This window comes from Manacus candei, unplaced genomic scaffold, assembly GCF_025592945.1.
Source record: "Manacus candei isolate 608988 ecotype Guabito, Panama unplaced genomic scaffold, ASM2559294v1 h1tg000046l, whole genome shotgun sequence".
Classification (NCBI taxonomy): Eukaryota; Metazoa; Chordata; class Aves; order Passeriformes; family Pipridae; genus Manacus; species Manacus candei.
This window is the reverse complement of record NW_026138094.1, coordinates 1,920,075-1,940,704: the sequence shown is the minus strand read 5'-3', so window position 1 is coordinate 1,940,704 and position 20,630 is coordinate 1,920,075. Positions and strand designations below refer to the sequence as shown.

Here is a 20,630-nt window from a genome sequence, read left to right as displayed (position 1 = left end):
TATAGAAGTAGTTACATATGTGAGTAATACACAGGATATTTACAATTTCCAGGTCAAGCTCAACACAACAGATGTTCAGGAAACATATTTATAGATGAAGTCAAAGAAATGCCTCAGATACTTTAGCACAGCCATACTTTTAGAGCTTTGCAAACTTCCATCTGCTTTCTCTTGTGGTCCATTCAAAAAGCAGGAATAAATAAAGAGGGAAGAGGGACAAAGTAGAAGTGAACTTCTTGTTCTACTGCATTTGAATAAATTCTAATCTCATAAGTCAGCAACACTTCAAAAATGTTTCAGTTAAAAATTAAATAGGATTTTCACTAATGTGTGAAAAATGGATACCTCACTGCCTTGGATAAGATTGCCAGTGAGCCTAAAGGAAATCAGAGCTCATATTCCATCAGAATTCAAGAGGAATGGTATGCCTGTACTTCCTAAGCTCTTGTCAGTAATTTCAGGTATATGCTTCAGGATGTTTTATATCTATCTTAGTGAAGTGTGCAGTATTTGAGTTGTAGCTAATCAACAAACATGATCTACTCATTACATTTCAAATTTCCCAAAAGTGTCTGTTGCCCCTTTGATGGATCTGCCTCCAGCATTTCACATAAAACAGGAAAAACAACCAAAAAATGACACCAAAAATAGAGTGCATGCAATTAAGGGACACTCTTCAAGAACAACCAGCCACAAAAGGGAATAAAAGCAACCAAGAAGATTTCTAACAGGTGGAGGCAAAAGAGAAGCAGGGAAGTATGATCTACTGCAATGAGAAATGAAGACTTCAAGCAGCTGCCTCGTGGAAGATAATACCTTGCAGCTGGGTGAGCTGCAACACAGCTGGATTATTTCTAGAGATGCTGTGTATATATTCACAGTGTCTGTGTATATATACATACATGGTCATGGTATACATGGATATCTGGATGGTCACTAACTACAAGTAAGTTACTTGAGAAAGTATAAATAAAACAGTAAGATGACTTCTTGTCCCTTGAGCGAAAACATTAGTTTGTTAAAGTATTGCACACAAAACTAAGAGAATCTAGTCCAGCACAGCATGTCCTGAGCCACAGGGAATGGCCAAGCATTAATAAACTGGGATTATGTCACCTTTGGTTCTCAAGGACTGCATTCCTCTATCCAAGAAATCACAGGCATTCAGGATACACCTGACTAATCCTATGCAAGAATTACTAATTACTCTAAACTGAAGTTCCACTTCACTTAACCAGACATGAAAATTATGTTTCTGTGTATATATCAAACTTCACAACGTTTCTAGAATGGTTTTCTATCAACATGCAATGAAATCCAACAATGGAGACTGAATGAATACTTGCACTAATAACTTGCATATAAACAACATATATCTGTAATTTGTTTATACACATAACTCACAATTGTAACAGAAGAAGAAAAAACACACTAAACCACTGAAAGCAAACATAATACATTCAGGCTTGGCCCAAAATAGTCATTTACTTGCAACATTACACAACAGCCAACAGGCCACATTCCTCTCTGGCCCCAAAACTTACTGCCAAATTATTTGTGCATATTTGGTAGCTATATACTGTCCCATGTAATAACAGAAAATTTAGAAGCAACACCTAAAAATCTGAAAAGACAACAGAAGTGTTACTTGTCAGAATTTTCATACTCATTTAACACACTCACGAACACCTCCAGAAGGGATGTCCTGAGGTTTGCTGCTTCTGGTGGATGGTTTCTGCTGATCCACTGCTGAATGGAAAATACTCCACAAAACATCTTGGTGATGAGACTTCAGAACTGAATAAATGGTTTTCCTCACAAGCCCATACACCCCTGTCTGCACAAAGCTCAGCAAATGAGCCACAACCTCCCAAACCTGACACACGAGCACAACTGCCCTGTGCCCACAGGCAGGGTCTGCCTTGTCCTGGTCACTGCACTCCCTGCAACTCCTCTCTGAAGCCAATCCCTCTGACTCCTGGGTACTTAATGCTACTTGAACCTCTCAGCACCTGATCAAGATTTTTAACAGATCAATTAGGCTTGTCTTCCGTTAATCACTTAAATCATATTAATCAGAGCTCATTAAGTGCCTTCAATGTCATCGATTGCCAGCAGACTGAAGAAGTTTCTTAGCACTTTAACGTCTTAAGTTGGGCCACTATATTTTGATCTGTTAGGAGAAGCTATTTTGTCATTCAAAATCAGTGAAATCTGTTGTTACAAAATCCAGCAAGAAAAACCACAAATCAATAAATGTAGCAGCTCTGCATTAGTCTTCACCAGGACCAGTTCAGTGTAACTCATAAATGCTTCTTACCTGACACAAAGTATTGAAGTAGCACTATTTGCTAGACACCTGTGGAAGTGATAAATTTCGTTTTTTTCACAGCTTATATTTATCACAGCTGTAGCTGGCAGACATCTATAGCTAGAAGTTATTAGAAGGTATTTTAAAACAAAATAATACAATAAATGATTTTACAGCATCTACCTGTACAGTGAGTTCTCCTCTGAACACAACACAGGTTTCAGGTTGGAGCACTGACATGAAAGTCATCTTAGAGGAAGAGTACCATGAAGTCCAGTGTGAAAACCATGCAGACCAAATATCCTCCCTTTCATTCAGAGTTTGGATTCTGACAGATTCCAAGAGAAAACAGCTGAAATGGCCCACCCAGCCTGCCACAAGGCTTGGTGCTGACACCTGGTGCCTGTCAGCATCTTCCCCCACAGCTGATTTTGAATCGCTCGTTATTGTGCCCATCAAGAGCTGGGTTTGGCAACAACAACTCTGGGGACAAATTTTCCTCCCACAGAAAATACAGCAGTGACATTAGTGCCATTCTATATACGCTGCTGCTGCTTTCAGCTACAGGAATTCTTATCCCAGTTGAAACTCAGCCTGACTGGAACACTGCTCCAAAGAGCCATGTGGTGTATGGGCTCCATATGACTTCTGTCTCTCAGCAATAAACAGAAAAACACAGAGAAGTCATAAGAGGAAGCCATACCTGGCAGTTAGAAGGAACCAAACTCTGCCAGGCCTTCCAGGGATCCTCCTCAGCGCCAGAGCTCACCTGTGCTGGCTGACCCTGACCCCGACCCCTGGCCAGGTGAAGGCACTGCCCTCGCGCCAGCCCCGGCTGACAGCAGGAGCTGGGGCCTCTCCACACCCCCTGCACGGCCCTGCAGCTTCCAGCAACCATCTGAAAGTAACAAGCTCTTCAAACAGCTCTCACGATCTGAGCATGGCTCTGTTCCTAGAAACTCATCTGGCTACGTAGGGGATTTTAAGCCAAAGACATCTTAACCAAGTGGAACTAAATCATCTGTACAGACACCACTCTGATGATCCTTGAGCCACGTCCCCACTCCTTATTCCTTTTACAGCAAATGTCCAGTGAGCTTCTACACAAGTCACAGCTGCCCACCTGAAATCACACACACTGGGAACAGCCAGGATTCCCTCAGTCACTACAGTGTCAGTAAATAAGTGTCCTGCCCTGCAAACAAGTGCATTCACCTGAAAGGAGAGCACTGAAACTAGAGCTGATTTACAACAAAAAGCAAACAAAAACATCACTTGGAGGAAATGCTTGGTCGAGTCCACATTTTAGAAAACTTCCCATTAAAATTTTGCTCTAGAATAACAAAATGGAGGAAAAATAAAACAAAACCAAATAAAATCATTTCCATGAAAAGTTTGCATTCCTTTAACTGTGAGGGAAGGGGGCAAAGCAGCTGCCCTGGCTGGTCCCCCCTGCACAGAGCAGCACAGGCTGGGAAAGGCCCCTGTCCCTGCAGAGAGCAGAGCTGTGGTGCCCTCCCTGCACAGGGACCTGTGCCTGCACAGGGGACACTCAACTGCTGGAACACAAACCCAGGGCTGGGACTGCTGCACAAAACAGGAGGACATTTTCAAACAGAACTCAATGCAAGAGTCAACCAGGATTTTTTGCAGTTGTGGATTTAAAAATACTGTATTTGACAATGTATTCTGGATGCTTAAGATTATCCAGGTATCCTCCTGAAAATGAAATATGAGACAGAGATTCCCCTGGAAAGGACTTTATTTCATCTTTAACCTTATACAGAATTTCTGACAAAAAAAATCTGCAGTTGTCTCCCCTCTCTCAACAAATGCAGTCATTCTTCACTATGAGAGGCTCCTGTGGTCAGATCCCCTCCAAGTTACCCTTTCCAACTATCCAAAAGGTTTTCTCCTTTCAACAGATTCTTTTCATCCAACCATCAAAAGGTTGTGGATTTTTCATCACAATTAAAAAAGAAAGTTAGATGAACTTAAGAGTTCAAATTAAAGAGTTCAATTATCAGTTATTAGTTCAGTAGATTTAAACTTCCTTACAGGTTTATGGTTATGTCACTGTGATGTTTGCCCTCTGTCACAGCTGGACCCTTCCTCTCAAATCCTGCCCTTAGAGTTATCATATACTATTGGTTCTCCAACACAAACTAGGGTTTTTTCATTAAATACTCTAAGTTCACAGAGTTTATAGTCCCTTTAGTATGACTTTTTTAATAAAGACAAAAGTTTGTGTTGGAGCAGCAGCAGATAAAACGGGTTAGAAATGCAGCTGCACCAATCTGAACAAGGGAGAAATAAAAATATGTGCATTTTTAAAAAATAACAATAATTACACAACTCACCATCAGGACAGGGTTGTAAATTACAGTTTAGCTGCCTTTATTGATCCAATATAAACATTAAGAGCAAGCCGTGCTGTGCAGGGGAGGGAAAATGAAATGATCATGGCATGTTTTAGATCCCCTGATTCATCTTTCCTGGCACAAGACAGAGTGAGTCTAAGCTGCTGTGTAGGAAGCAAGGAGATGGAGGTGGGCTGAGATGGCTCAGCATTGGCTCTGTCCTGTCAACAGCAGCTTGAAAAGGGATGCACCAAAGCTAATACATCACAAGTCTTTGGGGCCACCTCATAGAAGTCATGGTGTCTGCAGAACAATGCCTTCAGCCATATCCTTGCTGGGGTACCAAACTCTTTTTTGTGCCTAAATGTATGGTACAAAGTGCCAGAGTTGTACAGCTCTGAAACGTCCTTTTGGGCAACTTCACAAAGCCAAACATGACTTTAACTAAAAAACCAGTAAATATATACTGATGTTCCCAATTGGAGGTAAAGGGGTGTAGCTCTGCAAGAGTTCACTACACCAGCAACAGATAAAATGAGGACTGAGGCACAGCTACATTAGAGACAAACATTATCAGATCAGCCAGGAGTTAGATACCAATCTACCTTAATCTGCACTGACTATGTAAAAATAGGTAACAGCAACTGTGGATCGAAGCTGTTCATCTAAAGGAACTACAGAGAGCATGCCAGTGTGCTGAGCACCCACACAAATGTCCATTTCTGAGTAGAGGAAAAAGGAACTTCACATATTTGCAACATTTCTTGAGTCCCCTGAAAAATAAATGAACAATGACTTCTAATACTTCCTTCAGCACATCTTTGGAAGGGTCTTTATTGATGCAAAACAGGCATTTTGCCTCTGTGTAATGAGGCAAAGGACAGAAGCCACAGAATGCAGTCCAGCAAGGGGTCCTCTCAGTCCCCAGAAGCAATTCAGTGACAGCAGCACAACTGCCCCCAACTGCAGCCCTGCACAGATGTATTTCCCACTGCTTTCACTTCAAAACTTAGTATAGGCTCTAGACTGCAGGATAGACCTGACCTCAGTTTATTACCTGCAAAAAATCACCACTAACAATCACCCTTTTCTCCTTCCAAACCTATCAGGAAGAAGAGAAGAGGAATGAAAATATGAGAACCATGCAGAACCCCTCCATTCCTTTTCCAAGTCTCTTACTTCGCATCCCTCTTAAAGTTTGGAAAGGGACTCATCATGATGAGTTGAGGACTGAAGGAAGGTAAAACATACACAGAGCAGTAATGACATCCTCCAGCAAAGAGAAATCCCTGCAAACTGACTGTAAGACATTGCAAGTTATGGCATTACTCCTGCTTCATTGTGTGCATTGTATTACACGTAGCTACTTACACAGAAGACAGTAAAAGCTGTATTTAAGAGACACTTAAAAAATACAGGTAATAACCTTCCTTACACTTTGCCTTCTGAAATGTAGCAAGAATAAGTAGATGGGCCTAGATCCTGTATTTTCAAATTTTCAAGGTAGACTGTGCCTCCACTGGGAGGAGACACATGGACCAGAAGGGCTTCAGAACCACGAAGACAGCTCAGCCAGTGGATGTGTTTGTCTGAGCATAAATCCTTTTTGGTCTTTGGAGTTTTGTGAAAAACAACTTTTAAAAATGTAATTTAAAACAGAAAGACAAACTAAATTCCTCAGAATCCAGAAGCATATTTGAATAATTAATGATTTGCCTCATCTGAGGCAGTGGGCTCAGCTCTTGTGTACAAAGAGACAAACAAAATAAATAAGTATTACACAAACCATATTCTCTTACTGAGACTTTATCATCCAAGGATTAGGACTCTAGAGGGGTGGCAGAGCACTACTAGAGCTGCTGCTGCTTTGTGTTCCAAGACAGTCAGTCCAACATGCAGCTGGGGAAGTCCAGAGCACAGGTATCCTTCACACAGTCACCATCCCAGCTTCAACCATATCATTAGAAAATACAAATTCAACAGCCAGAGTCCTAATATGAATGTGTAAGCACCACAAGTCAGGTGCTGAACTGGTATAAAGAAAACCCCTCTATTTACTGAAATGGAGCCATACTGAGCCTTTGTCATCACAAGTAAATAGAGAAAAAAGAAGATAGTTAACAGTGTAGTAGCTGGTGCTGAACCACTATACTGAGCTGATGGTATACTAGCCAAAGTAGGACTTACATGCCTTCATTCCTGTAAAAGATAAGAAATATTGATGTGAGATTACCTAATTGTCTGCCCATGAATAAATGTAGCAGACAAATAGAGGAAAATGAGCAAGACTCAAATCCTCGTGGCTTCCATTGAGTAAAAATCACATTTGGCTTTCCAAAACACAATCTGTATAATAATGCAAAACCAAGTTGTCTTCCCTTACCTTCTGCAAAAGGTTCCCATTCATAAAATCGACCCATAAATGGCTTGTTATTGTATGATGCACATTGCACCTCTCTAATATTTCTGCTGCTTTCAGGACACATCTGTTTAGATAAAAAAAAGTCACATTATAATCAACAGCAAAGTTATTATTGCCTTCTTATTAAATAACTTCAGAAGCTTAATGAAGGCATTGCAAAATTCTAAGCCAGGTGAATGATAGAAACATCAGGAGACTCCTTGTCTTTAAAACAGTGTGCTTTTAAGTAACAGTATCAAAAGTGCCTGTAGAAGAAAATGAATTTGTGGAGTAAATGGAGCAACAGTTCTATAAAAAAAAAATAAGGCTTTAATTGAGATGTCATTTTCCTCGGCAACAAGACAACACTTCAAGATAAAGTCAATAAATTAGATCAGAATTATTTCCTTTCCATAACAACCTCATATTTTTCATCATTCATTTTCTGGGCTCAGATTCAACAGAGTTGAAACACTTAACATACGAGCTTCCTTAACTGGCCACACCAGCTTCTCATTCTCATCCTGTGCTTCAACACCATATTACCACTTTTCCTCTTGTATTTCCACATGCTGGTATCACAGTCATTACATGACTCTGCATTTTAACTTGTGCCTTCAAGTCCTAACTTCAGAGTTCTTGCACCTGAAGAGCAGGAAGAGCTTCTTATACATAAGCACACGTGTGTGCACACACAGGTATTGAGGCAGGGCAAGTTCTCCAGATGGAAGGAACATCCTTTATGAGGTCACCTGCAATGCAAGCCTTTGGCACACCAGCCTTGTTTACATTTGAAGCAGATTACAAAAGTAAATACAAGTTAAATAGTTAAAATACTTAATTACTTTGTTCTGCCTGTGTCCTCGCATTACTGCAGTTACAGCAGAAGCCTTCTCTGTGTGTGGGCACACACAAAGGGGAGAAAGACTTCTAGAAAAGGCAGGGGGTGAATTAGAACAATTTCTATGTTTGGAGAAATAGGCAAGCTTTGGGCACAGATGCATTTTTTGGGTATCCTTTAGATAATCAATGACTACTAAAAACACTATTCAAGAACAGCAGAAATCCCATGAAGAACTGGGCTAGAACAGCAGAATTTTTTTCTATATGACAGAGATTTCAAGGGAAAGCTGGAGCTGATATTCTATGAAAGCAGCATGGCTAAATAACTGTTTTTGCAGGGCAAGAGAATTTGTAAGAACAGCTCTTGATGCAACTGCAAGTCAGTTCTTCTATATTTGTACAGTGGGAAAGATGGGTTGTCTTTGCAGGGAAAGCCAGCAGAGCAGAGGTCCCGGAGGAGTTCTTGCTTTGTATCCACCATCTCTGTAAGAAGATGCTTGTAAGTGGATCAAAGAGACGTCAGAGTCAAAGGTTTTCAAGTGGGCTATAAACTGTACCAAAGACATGCCTTGGGGGAAGGTTCAGGGACTACTTTATCTTCTATTAGAATCATGGTAACAAATCTTCTGGAATAAACACAGTTTCTGGCCAAGCAGCCATCTGTGCTTTGTTCGCCCACCCTTCTGAGATCTCCAGTACATGCAAATAGTGCTTTCCTCAACAAACCCTCTAATAAAAAACAAAACAAAACAAACAAAACCAACCAAACAAAAAGCCCTCCTTGAAAATAGGACCATGAGCCACCACATTGGAAGGGTGTGACCAAAAGTCTTTCTAGTGCCAAAAGCAGAAAGCAAAGCTTTATTCCCACAACTGAAATCCAGATCCTTCCATGTGTGGCACAGCATTGCAGCACAGTAATTCAGCCACAACCACCAACCACGGCGAGGAAACTCACACTTTTCATGGAACCCCATTATTGCACATATCCTAAAGGGGAAGGGACAGAACCTGAGCTGGCATAAATTAAGGTCACTACACTAAATCACAGCAGAACAAACATCAGCTTGCACCAGCCAAGAACCCAGCCTGAAGGGTTTCTATTTGGAACGCTTTTCCCTTTTTTCTGGCACACGTTTGCTACCAGCCTATTGTGAAGTTTAGTTGTTTCTTGTTTTTCCTTTTCTGACCCTTGAGCTCGTGCCCTTGTGTACCAGTATTTCTGGCTCATCAACCATTTCCTGTACGCTCTGCTCATACCAACTGCAGGCAATGTATGAATAAAAATATCAAAATATTCATGGCTGTTGCCAACAAATAGTGACACCCATCCCTTCTAAGATCATTTTCATATAGCTACAATTTCTGCTTTTAAACTTACTGACAGTTGCCCAAAGGACAGAGGCCCCATTGCTTTAAAGGAGAACAAAGGACTGACAAATACACTCAACATTGTGTGGATGAAGCCAAAATCAGAAGAAAAGGCTAACTCAGTAACACCCCTGCTACTTTAGGAGTCCCAACTCAGTTGCCCTTCCCTATTTCATTCATCAAGGTTTAATTACAATATAAAATTTTGAGTCAAAATTTGAGAGAGTGACCTGGTCTGCAAAAACGCTTTGCTTTATTCTTTATATAGATTATAACAATTTTTATTTTCAGATGTCTTCTAAAGTATTTTGTGAAAGAGTTAACTACAAAGTACAAGTAGCCAAAATTACTCCAATTTATGAATCACTAAGGTTTTAAGTGTTATATTATACTCTACATGCAGTTAACATCTATGCACCATTTACTAACCCCACCTAAATTGTTAATGCATAGCTGAATGAAATGACAGTTTTATGCTGCCTGCTGCTCAGCCCCCCCGAAAATGAAACCCTTGAGCCTTTCTCAGAAGACTTAAGAGTGCTGGGCATTTTCTCTTGGCCTCTCTGCCTCTTTAGCACATCTTTAAGGCAGAAAATCACTAAAAGGAAAAAGCATGACCCTGTACAATCAAAAGTGAAGCTGCACTGGGAGGGGGGGGTGTCCACAGATGCCCCATTTTTATTTATTCCCTGAGAGCACGACCTGTTTTTACACTTCTATTTAATTACTAATTCTGTCATATGTAGCTTGATTATAAAACTCCTAAAATACAGCAGCGAGCACCTGTGGGGAGAAGATGGCAACCCCAAAGAAAGCTCATGTTTACAATGTCTAGAGTTCATCCTTTGCTTCCCAGCTCACACTCAGGGCTGGGAGAACTGGAAGGTGACTGAGGACAAAGCCGGGCTTACCCACAGCCCGAGGACAAAGCCAGGCTTACCCACAGCCCGAGGACAAAGCCAGGCTTACCCACAGCCCGAGGACAAAGCTGGGCTTACCCACAGCCTGAGGACAAAGCCAGGCTTACCCACAGCCTGAGGACAAAGCCAGGTTTACCCACAGCCTGAGGACAAAGCCAGGCTTACCCACAGCCTGAGGACAAAGCCAGGTTTACCCACAGCCCGAGGACAAAGCCAGACTTACCCACAGCCCGAGGACAAAGCCAGGCTTACCCACAGCCCCAGGGGCTGCAGTGGGATCCAGTCCTACCTGGGCTGGGCTCAGCTGGGCTCTGCCTGGCACTGAGCCCCTGCCCAGCACAGGGCAATTGGCTGTAAAAAGCAGGCCCGTTGGCATGTTTGCAGATGAAGAATGTTCCTGTGGCTAAGCCAGAGGGCTGGGATTTAAACAACCCAGATCTCTTTCCAAAATTTCCCAGAGACTTTTGGAATTAAGTTCGCTAAAATATTTAACTTGCTGTGTGACTCCCCCTCGGTTCCCTCTCAGTGACATGGGGGCATTTGGGTTGTGCTGCCTGGTAGGGACTTGAAAACAATTTTTTGGTAAACAAAGTCAAATTACTTCAGTGTTTTGTTAATGACACATCTGGAATCATCTAACAATCATGACAGATGGAGTCATCTAAAGTTTTTCGTAGGTGTTGGGATACAGAAAACAGGATGACCTCTTTGAATGTTTGTAAAAAAGGAAATAAAATCTCCTTTTTAACCCATGTTTGTGGAGGCCAGAGCAGCAAAAAATATACTTTGCATCTACTAAGATAAATCTCAGATTCCTTTGTGTAGAGGCAGATTGTCTAGAAATATATACCCTCTGGTGGGAGAGGGTTTTTTTAATTATTGGTCTTTCAGCTGTGCTCTGTAAAATTAGATACAGCATCTAGAATCCATAATTTCAAATGACATTTCTCCTACTTAAAATGTGCTGCTTGGACAAACCAATGCTGTAAATTTAACATGTAGGACTGCATTCAGCAAACTACCTTCAAAGTGCTGGACATTTTCACACAAGGTAAAGGTGCTTTCAGAGCTTCCCCTGCTGCATTTTTCAGCCAACTTTTCCTCCTGAACTTTCAGAATGTGAAATCAGCAGCAGCAGCACAGCACTGCAGTGATGAGCCAGGCAGTGCTTAACACAGAGCATTTTAGAAGTATCCCTTCGTGTTTTGGGACCTCAGGCCAAATTTCTTGAAATGCACTGAGCCTGCTGTTGATAGTGACTTGTACTTCAGGAACAGCAGCTTTATTTATGCCTCAATTTCTTCTGAAATATGCAGGTATGAAAGTATTCTGAGGGACAGCAACACACAGTACTTGTCTTTATCATGTGCCATTAGAGCTTTCTTAAAAAGAGCTGCTGGTACAGCTAAGACTGTAAAACAAAGAAACCACCCTACTTGCCTTTTAGCTTTTGGGAAACATTCAAAAAGCATAGGTTTCTAACAAGTCTTTGACACTTTGGTTAATTAAAGAAGTGTTGGCAGAACACCAGAAAATTATCAGTCTGCCAGCAGATGTGGGCTCACATCTGCCATCAGCAAACCTGTGTCAGCGCTGGGCTGAGATAAAGCACTGCTGGAAATGTATAAACAGGCCTTTTTGGTCCTGAAACCACCTCTACAGGCAATTAAAACATTGACTAAGATTTTTGGCAACGTTTTGTTCTTATGACCTACAGTAACTGGCAAACTCTTTTTCCAAGGGCCCATGTTCCTTCTTGATTCTCCAGGCTCAGGCATAATTTATAATTAATATTCTCTATGTGTGCAATGCTACAGGTTAAATTAAGTCCAAGTAAGTTAGTTGTACTCCAGCTTTCATTTCTGTAGTGCTTCTATGTGATCATATTAATCCTTCGACATCCCAAAGGATAAACACACCTCCAAAGAAAAATAATTAAAATTCTTGTTTCTGAAATAGTAATCTGCAGATTCCTCTTCCATTTTCAGAGCTCACTCTTAGCAGTAGCATGTCCTTGCAATATGCATATTCTACAAATTCCAGGTCTTTGCACAACAACCCACCATGTCTGTCTGCAGTGACCTTCTTCTCTGAACTGCCAGTGTCTTGTTCCTCCTGAAACCTACAGAAGTTCCATACCCATGTATAAAAGTGGAATGTGGGGTCCTTCAAATATTAATTCATCTGCTAAGTTGTTTCTCTTTGCATTGCCAAGGGCAGTGTATGGGCTTCAAACCAAGGCAACCCAGTTTTGTCTACCTGAACACGTATTGAAAGACAGCAACTGATGCATTTTAACTACTGAAGACTATTCCTCCAATAGTTCCAATTTTTAAAATGGTAACAGAACATGAAGACAACTGTCTGCCAACTAAAACAAAATAAAATTAAATAAGGTATGGGAAATATCTGTGGCACAAAATATCACAGGCAGATTTTTTTATTCAAAGGGAAATGATGCTCCTGAAAAACAAAAATATGCAAGAAACTTTAAAATGCATGTGAAGAACAGCTCTGCAGTAAAAATAGTGCTAGCCAGCTCTGGTTACAGCCCACAGCCACAGACAGTACACTATAAATGTGTGGCTTGACATGGAATGAGAATTCCCATCTGTGGATGCAGGGGGATCTGCACAAGTTTACAAGAAGGAGCACCTGTATTGCAGAACTCTGGGTACCGCCTCAAGCCAGGAATTCACACCCAGGCTCTGCTGCAATGGAGATTAAGCTCAGGAATGACAATCACCACAAACCAGTGCTGTGCTTTACTGACCAGAGAGAGATTCAACACCATCTCAGTCTATGGGAGCAAGGAACAAACATGGGCTTGGGCTTACAGCCTTTCCCCACTCCTCTCCAGAGGCTGCCTGTCACAGATGGTGAAGACCTTAGATGTGTGCACAACACAAAATCAGTGTATTTCCACCCAAATCCCACTCAGCCAGCGATGAGTTTGTGTTTGGAAGAAGAAAGATGGTCCCTGGCAGAGTTGCCCACCGGGTGCTGTCCCCGAGGTACCTCTGGCTCCACTGTCAGGGCTGGGCATGCTGTGAAAGTCAGAGCCACGTCCAGTCACACCTGTGCACTGAAGACTGTTTCTAGTCCTTTTTGATCCAGCAAAACCAGGTGACTATCAGCTCATTTCAAAGATGGGTTTTTTTAAAATGTAGTTACTGTTTTACTTTCCCAGACTACTTTTAGTGCCCAGTTCCCTGAGGGGAGAACTACTTCAGTATCGAGACAGGAGTTCACATAGAATATCCTTCACATGATCCCAATCAAGCATCAAAAGCTTGGCATTTGCAGCAGAAATCATAACTGCTTTGTACAACAGCTGCTCTCAGTCTCAGCAGTGGGATCACTTTTCTATATAAATATGCTGCATAAAAAAACCCCAGCAAATACAAGAATCCATTCAAATATCTATTTATAGCAACACTACATAATGCTCAAGGTGCTTAAGCTGCACGCTATTGCCTCATTTAGTGGGAAATCAATGGAAAGCTATTTCCATGTGACACAGCCTGGCTCAAAGTCTGACAAAGCCTTAACGTGGAAGGTTCAGTGTCTCATCTGCCTACATTGTTCAAAAACATCTGCAAAACAGAGCATGTTTTAATAGCACTCTTCAGAAAATGGGAGGTTCGTGTACTAAGGACAGTTGTTTTAATATAATTATAGTAATTCTCCTTTATATTAGAAAAATCAGCCCCTCTGAAACCCCCTCCAGAAGGCACCACCAGTAGCAGCTTTGGAAGATTCAGAGACAAACTCATGTTTGATGCATCCTTACCAAAGTCTACAGACTTGAAGCAAAGTTGATATATCTAGGCCTCATAGTTTGCAGAAAATTATGCCAACGTGATAAAACACCTACTCTAGGGTGTCCAGCAGTATTTTATTACATTTTTTAAAAACATTGTTCTTGGAGCTGCCTATTCTTTCTGGACTGCAGGCTTTATGCCACGTAGGTTTCACTGCTTCACTCTTTTATTTTACCAGCTCCACCAGCATGCAGAAATAATCCTCCAACAGATTTCTATATGAAAGCTTCATCAATGTCAATGGAAATTCAATTGCAAGCATTCCACTTAAATGACTGGCCTTTGTGTGGGAGGAGGGACTACCTGAATGGTTCCAGCAGGACTGAAAGTTTAGGGAAGTTCTGATTTGTATTACCAGGATATTCCACTTTTTAATAAAAAATTCTTATTACAGCAGTAATCACAATATTTTTAGAGAATGATCTCTAGTCTAAGTAATAACCAGCCAACTGAAATGTCACTGCAGTGTTATATGAGGCAGAAATGTACAGGCAAATGTACAGATGTTGCTACATCCAGGGGGAACTGTAAGTCTGTTGAGAGAACTCATTTTGTTCTTTTTTATAAAAAAAAAAAGCACCCTACAATGTGGAACATCATTAGAGCACTGTAAACACAGGTTAAAAATTACTATGAGTTTGCAGGAACCCAGTGCACCAGAAATTGCAGCATTATTCAGATTCTAGAGCTCTTGGTTCCATCAAAAATGAGTTTCTGCTACAACACCCTCTTACACTGTTCCTGTAGCATATTCTTTCTCCCTAGGTCATATACTTAAAAAAAAAAAAAAAAAAAGAAAGGCACCTTAAACTAACTAGCAGATACATTTGTCTTATTTTATAATGCTTTGGTGTAGCTGCAGCTGGTAGCACTGTCCATTTACTGGGGAGTTTTTCCAACTTTAACTGCTCAGACTAAAACTTTCCACTGCTGGTATCTGTCTTAGTCTCATTTTTTTTTGACTGAAGCATTTCATCCAAGAATGAGTTTGAAGGAAAACAAAGGGGAGAAGGGTTTTATTTTTTTCCCATGCTTCCAATATTCTGATAATTTTTTTTTTCAAAATATAAGTGCCTGTTTTATTTTAATGAGTGAAATGACATCAGCCAGGAAAGTGTGTTGTTGGGTTTTTTTCAAGAATGCATCCTGTGCCTTTTATATGGAAATCTACCTAAGTATAGCCAGGCCACAAGACTTAGAAAAAAGTGCTGATAACATACTTTGTACGCTTTTGGTCAAATCTTGTTAAAGTTTTGCAGCAAAACTGGTGGAACAATCTGTTTACAAGTGTGTTCCACGTCTGAGGCTCAAAGAGGCTGAGAAGCTTTCCAGCAATTATTGGGAGGTGCTCCTGAGGTCTGTTTGAGGGCAGAGACTGTTCTTTATAACCACTTGAGCCTGTTTCAGGCAGCATGGACAAAGCCAATGCCTGTACCTAAAATGCATGGAACACTCTGGAAAAACTTAGATAAATCTTGGGACTGGGAGTCAAGAGAAAGCTTTTTTTTGTTTGTTTTAATGCTATAAAGTAAGTCACAGGACCTCAAAGGAAGGTTTAATCTCAAGTTAGAACAGACTGTCCATGCAATTACTATATAATTTGGTTTTTTTTGTCTGTGAGGTCCATTCTCACATGATTACATACCATTTTTTCCATATGATCTATGACTCATTCAGAGTGCAGAGTGGACCTACTCTGGGGAGGAGCCAGGAATATTTAATTAGAAGAGTTATTTACATAATCTCTGTCTCATTCACTATAAAACCCAGTAGGTATACAATGGACATAGAGAATAAGGAACATGAAAGACAGTTTCTGGAACCAGCTACTCTACCAGCTATGAGGTAAAAAATGTCACCTATGGGGCAATTTATTTAATCCAGTCCTCTCCTAGTTTGTGAACTATGTACTTTCTGTTTTGGGGGTCTGACTGAAAACCTCTGGACCTGATTTGCAGATGAGCTGCCAAATCATAATTAAAATTTTGGCCAATGTAAATTTTGCTTTGACTATCGTCAAGTAATAAATATGGTACTGAACAGGGGGGAAAAATCCAATCCAAACTACTCAACAAGTGGCACTAAATTATGGAACACTTCTTTTAAACATCATTCTTCCACATCTCAGCTCCATTTCTGACAACAGATTAGATCTTGCTATCACACAGCAGCTTTGTGAATTTTAAAGCAAACACTGCAGTAACAGTATCAACAACTGGTCTTTGGAGAAGACTTTTTTCTCATCTTCTGCAAGGAGCATTTCTAAGGCAGGGAGCCAAGGGCTGAATAAAAAAGAGAATAACACTGAGTAGTGTATCACTCATAACTAAGCTGTTGATTTATGCAGGGACCCTGGGGTAAAATAATATATTATCAGATAATTAAACAGTTTTCTTAACATAAGAGTTACCATATGATTGTTGACAAAACTCCAGTTCTGAAAGCTCTAAATGGCTGCAGGTTTGACTTTGTCCTTTTAATGGCACTTTTCTGCTCCAACTAAAACCTCACATCATCAAAAAGATTGACATCAGGAAGTGACCCAAGCTGAGGTCTCAAAACAGCCATCAGGACAATCAGGATTCCTCGCTGCCTTTAACAAATGAAGATGCAAACAGACATTCAGCAAAAGCAAGCAGGACATTGTTGACTGGCAAGTTACTGAATGCTGAAGCCAAAACCCAAAGCCAGTTTGCAGATCAAAGTAAGGGTTGTTTTCGTGGCTTCCTCCCCCCACAGATCACCCACTGCCTCCCTAACACTGCTGTGACACACAGAAAAAATGCAGGATTGGTTTTTCCACAAACACGAGTCAAGGGTTTGAAGAAAAACAGCCTTACCAACCTATCACTAGAACAAAACTCTGGTTTATTAATTACACTTGCGTGGCTCCACACGTGCAATATGCTGCCCACCAAGGTGTTATTCCTGGGCAAACACACAGCACACTGGATGAAGTACAAGCAAAGGTGAGACAGAGCACCACAGACTGATTTTATTTCTTTTTTTTTAGTCTCACCACAGTTTTAATTATTTCTGGGCTTTGCATTGCTCTGTGGGCAGTTAGATCTTAATGTATCTTATGCAAAAGTCTTATTTAACCGCTCTGGGCACCACAGGGCATGTAGTGCCAGCTTCCTTCTTCACCACTTGTGGGGGAGAGGGTTTGGGCTGCCATTGCTCAGCTGTGGTTACACAAAGGAACACATGCTTGCTAGACGTGTGTTTATGTTTCCTAACTTTCTGCACGAGTTTTGGCCATTTGCTGCTTTCAAGCCCTGCTTAAAAATTCTAAAACTGAAAAAAAAAAAAAAAAAACCCAAACCACAAAACTAAAAACTCTAACAGCACTGCTAACAGATCACTAGAACAGATCACTTCTTCAGCACCCTTAGATTAATTTTGGCAGCTTCTCTGTACTTCCTTCTTCCTCTGTTCACCTTGGTCGGTACCAGAGAGGATTGGGATTGTATTGGCAGTACTTTCACTTCAAGTTTCTGTATTCATGGAATTTATGCTCTTTTCCTGCTATCTGGCTTGAAAACATGCCTTAACCTTGGTCATTGTTATCAGCAATACCTGAACTACAGTCCTAAAAATACCTGGAAAAAATTACTCTTTCCATGTGCCAAAGCAGATGTTGACATCTGACAGTGTTTTCTATACCTGTAATTCATGTAATTAATGGGAATATTTAACAAATGTTCCTAAAAACAACATTTAAAAAAATATTTGCAAATTAATCACAGGATTTCCCCCATCAAAGTTTCTAAACATCTGCAGCTTTCTCTGCTTTGAAAACCTGGATGCAATTAAACTGACATAGGAATAAAAAGCACATTTCTTGTTCAAATTAAAGGAGTGGTGAGAAATTACACACCGGAATTTCAGACAAAGACTTGTGTCACTATGAATTGACAAAAAGAAACAAGGACAAGCTGGAACGCCTTAAAATTCCTCCCACAACACTTGACTATATTGATAAATGATTTCTACTCAAATTTGCAATACCCTATTAAACAAAACTACAAATTCACCAGGAATGCAGCCATCTGGTTGCAGTCCAAATTTTCATTGATTAGTTTCCTCTTTAAAACTGGGCACAGAAATTACAACTGAACAATAACCAGGCACCTAAACCACCCTGTTTCACTGCTGAGTGAAAATCTGCTTCATTTTGACAAGCATCCCAAGAAGTTTCCAAATCATTCCACAGTATTTTAAGTGCTAGTGATGCTGTTCATAACTGATGAAGTGATTGCATAACTATGGATCTTTTCCTCTTTCCTTTCCTCCATCATACAAGCATTTCATTAACCCTCATAATTAGCCAGGTAACTTCTCAGACAGTTGCAGATGCCACATGAAATCTCATATTCATAGTTCACCAAGAAGTCAGGAAACAAATGCTTTAGTCAACTGAAGTGCATTTGATTTTGAGGCACTTAGACGAATTGTTAACATTTTTATGTCATGTTACTACTGCACATAAGTGAAGTCTGAATCTTCAGCTACTCTTGGACACAAATTCACATCAGGCAGCACACAGACTTCTCCAGCTTCACCATGAGACCCATTTAATAGGCTCAGAACTTCCAAATCAACCTCACAGAAGAAAAAGGCACCTCAGTGCTTCCTGCAGGATCGTAAAACACTGAAGTTCTACTCCTAACATACCTTCTGAAGTCCTGTACATTAAAAATCAAGGAGATCTATGTCATATTTAATGTGAAGGGATGTGTGGTCACTGTTTCAAGAGCAGTGCTGCTGTCTGTGGAGTGAACACAATACCAGCCAGCAGAGATGTTGCTATGGATTTTTCAAATTTACGATGTGAGTCCCAGTTCTTGTTTTATAGCATTTGAATGCAAAACATGGGTGAAAGCAGTTGATGCCACTCACTACAGACCACAATGCAAACTAAAAGCACGTCACAGAATGTGTCAATCATAGAAAAGTTGGTTCTGCACAACACAAGGCAGAGAGTTAAGATGGTTTCATTGACAAATTATGGCAGTGTTGGCTTTTCTTGCCTTATAATTCCTCTAGGTGTAAAATGAACATTTAACTTCCTCACTGTGTTTAATAATTCCCTTGCATATTTAGTAGATTTTTATCACTGACACACACTTTCAATCTTTGTTTTCCAGTGGAATATTCCTGTTTTCTTGCCTTAAGGTGTTTATTCTATCCTAAGCTTCACTATACTTTATTTATATCTTATTGTCTTTGAAGAAAGTCAAAGATCCCATTGTTCCTGTACATTTTTGACAGTGATCATAAGAACATTAAAGATCCCACAGGTCACTTCTCCCAGACCTGGACAACACAGAATACAACAGTAGCCATGTATACATTGGCTGCACCTTTCCCTTTGGTCTGTGTTTTTACAGTTCTTGGCACAACAGGGTATGACTCTCAGACTCCGAGACACTAAACTAGTTCAAAATAACTCAGATTTATCCAGGGAAGGAAGTAACTCAATTTTCAATTAAAAACCACAAGCCTGTAAACATTAAGGTTTTCTGAAGTGTGCGATTTTGGACTTATTATAAACATTTTACTAGATTAGTAAGTAATCAACCTAGTAATAATTCATTTGTGTAAAACAGCTACCTCTGTCACTGGCACAACTACAGAGCACACTTGTGGAATAAAACTCTTTGAGAGAGCTTCTAAAGTTACCCCAGCATACTTTTCCTAATGATTTAAGGCAGACAATTTCCCATAATTACTTAAATTCTAATAAGAACGTCATCATGCCAAATATTTTGCAATACAGTGTCCTCAGCTGTTGAAGGGGTTGTCATAAAGTAAGGACACAGAGAGGAAACAGCTGCAGCTCAAGAGTTCTATCAAAGATGTCTCCATGTGAATCCTTTGTACACAAATGACAATTGATAAACTACATTTTAAGAGAGGTGTCTCTGAGCCAGTGCCTGGTATGTTAAGCCTGTACTGGTGAAATGCATTCTGAACTAATATTTACAAAATCCTGCTGCAAATATCAAAATAGTCAAAGAAAGGACAGTAAACCCCACAGTAATGAAAGCTTTTAATAAGTTTCCTATACACCCACGGAATGTCAGACTACCAGACCTACACACAGTCCCACAGTGTTCACATGGAAAATTCCTCACATAAAGTTAAATTTCCTCAGGAAAAGATATGTCATCATAACCCCACTTTGCCACTTATGTCAAACACCTACTCTGTACAAATCTCAAATGAGAATAAATAAACCACACAGTAGCTCTTTGGAAATAAGAAGGAGCTTTTCAGTTTTAAAAAAGAAAGTTCACTTAAAAATACATTGTCTTTTGTTAGTCTTTACCTCAATACCTGAGCACCCCAACTACAATAAAGAGTGCACACTTGCAGAACCCTGTATCACTTCTGAAAAGACTAGTCTGGGAATTACATTTGCTGTTCCATACAAAATTAAACATTTCCATTCCTACCTTTGTTAACACTTGAAACCTTGGAAACGTTTCAGTTTCTATAGAGTGGAAAACTTTGGAAAAAACTGAAGCACCAGCGAGCTGGTGAATGGCCCAAGATCCCAGGTGCCAAGGGAGCCTGCCAATGCCTACCTATGTG

General features: G+C 40.4%; 1 protein-coding gene across 6 annotated transcripts in view; it reads right to left on the bottom strand.

Annotated features, from left to right (window-relative positions):
* The window catches only part of THSD4 (thrombospondin type 1 domain containing 4), a 304,090-nt gene that overhangs the window by 186,899 nt on the left and 96,561 nt on the right, over positions 1-20,630 (bottom strand). For 5 of the 6 annotated variants that reach the window (XM_051796399.1, XM_051796397.1, XM_051796396.1 and 2 more), the window contains one exon: positions 7,055-7,157. In XM_051796399.1, coding sequence (XP_051652359.1) covers positions 7,055-7,157 — 103 coding nt within the window. Of the gene's footprint in view, positions 1-7,054; positions 7,158-7,618; positions 9,862-20,630 lie in introns of those variants that run through there. The other variant, XM_051796401.1, reaches the window with a different exon arrangement.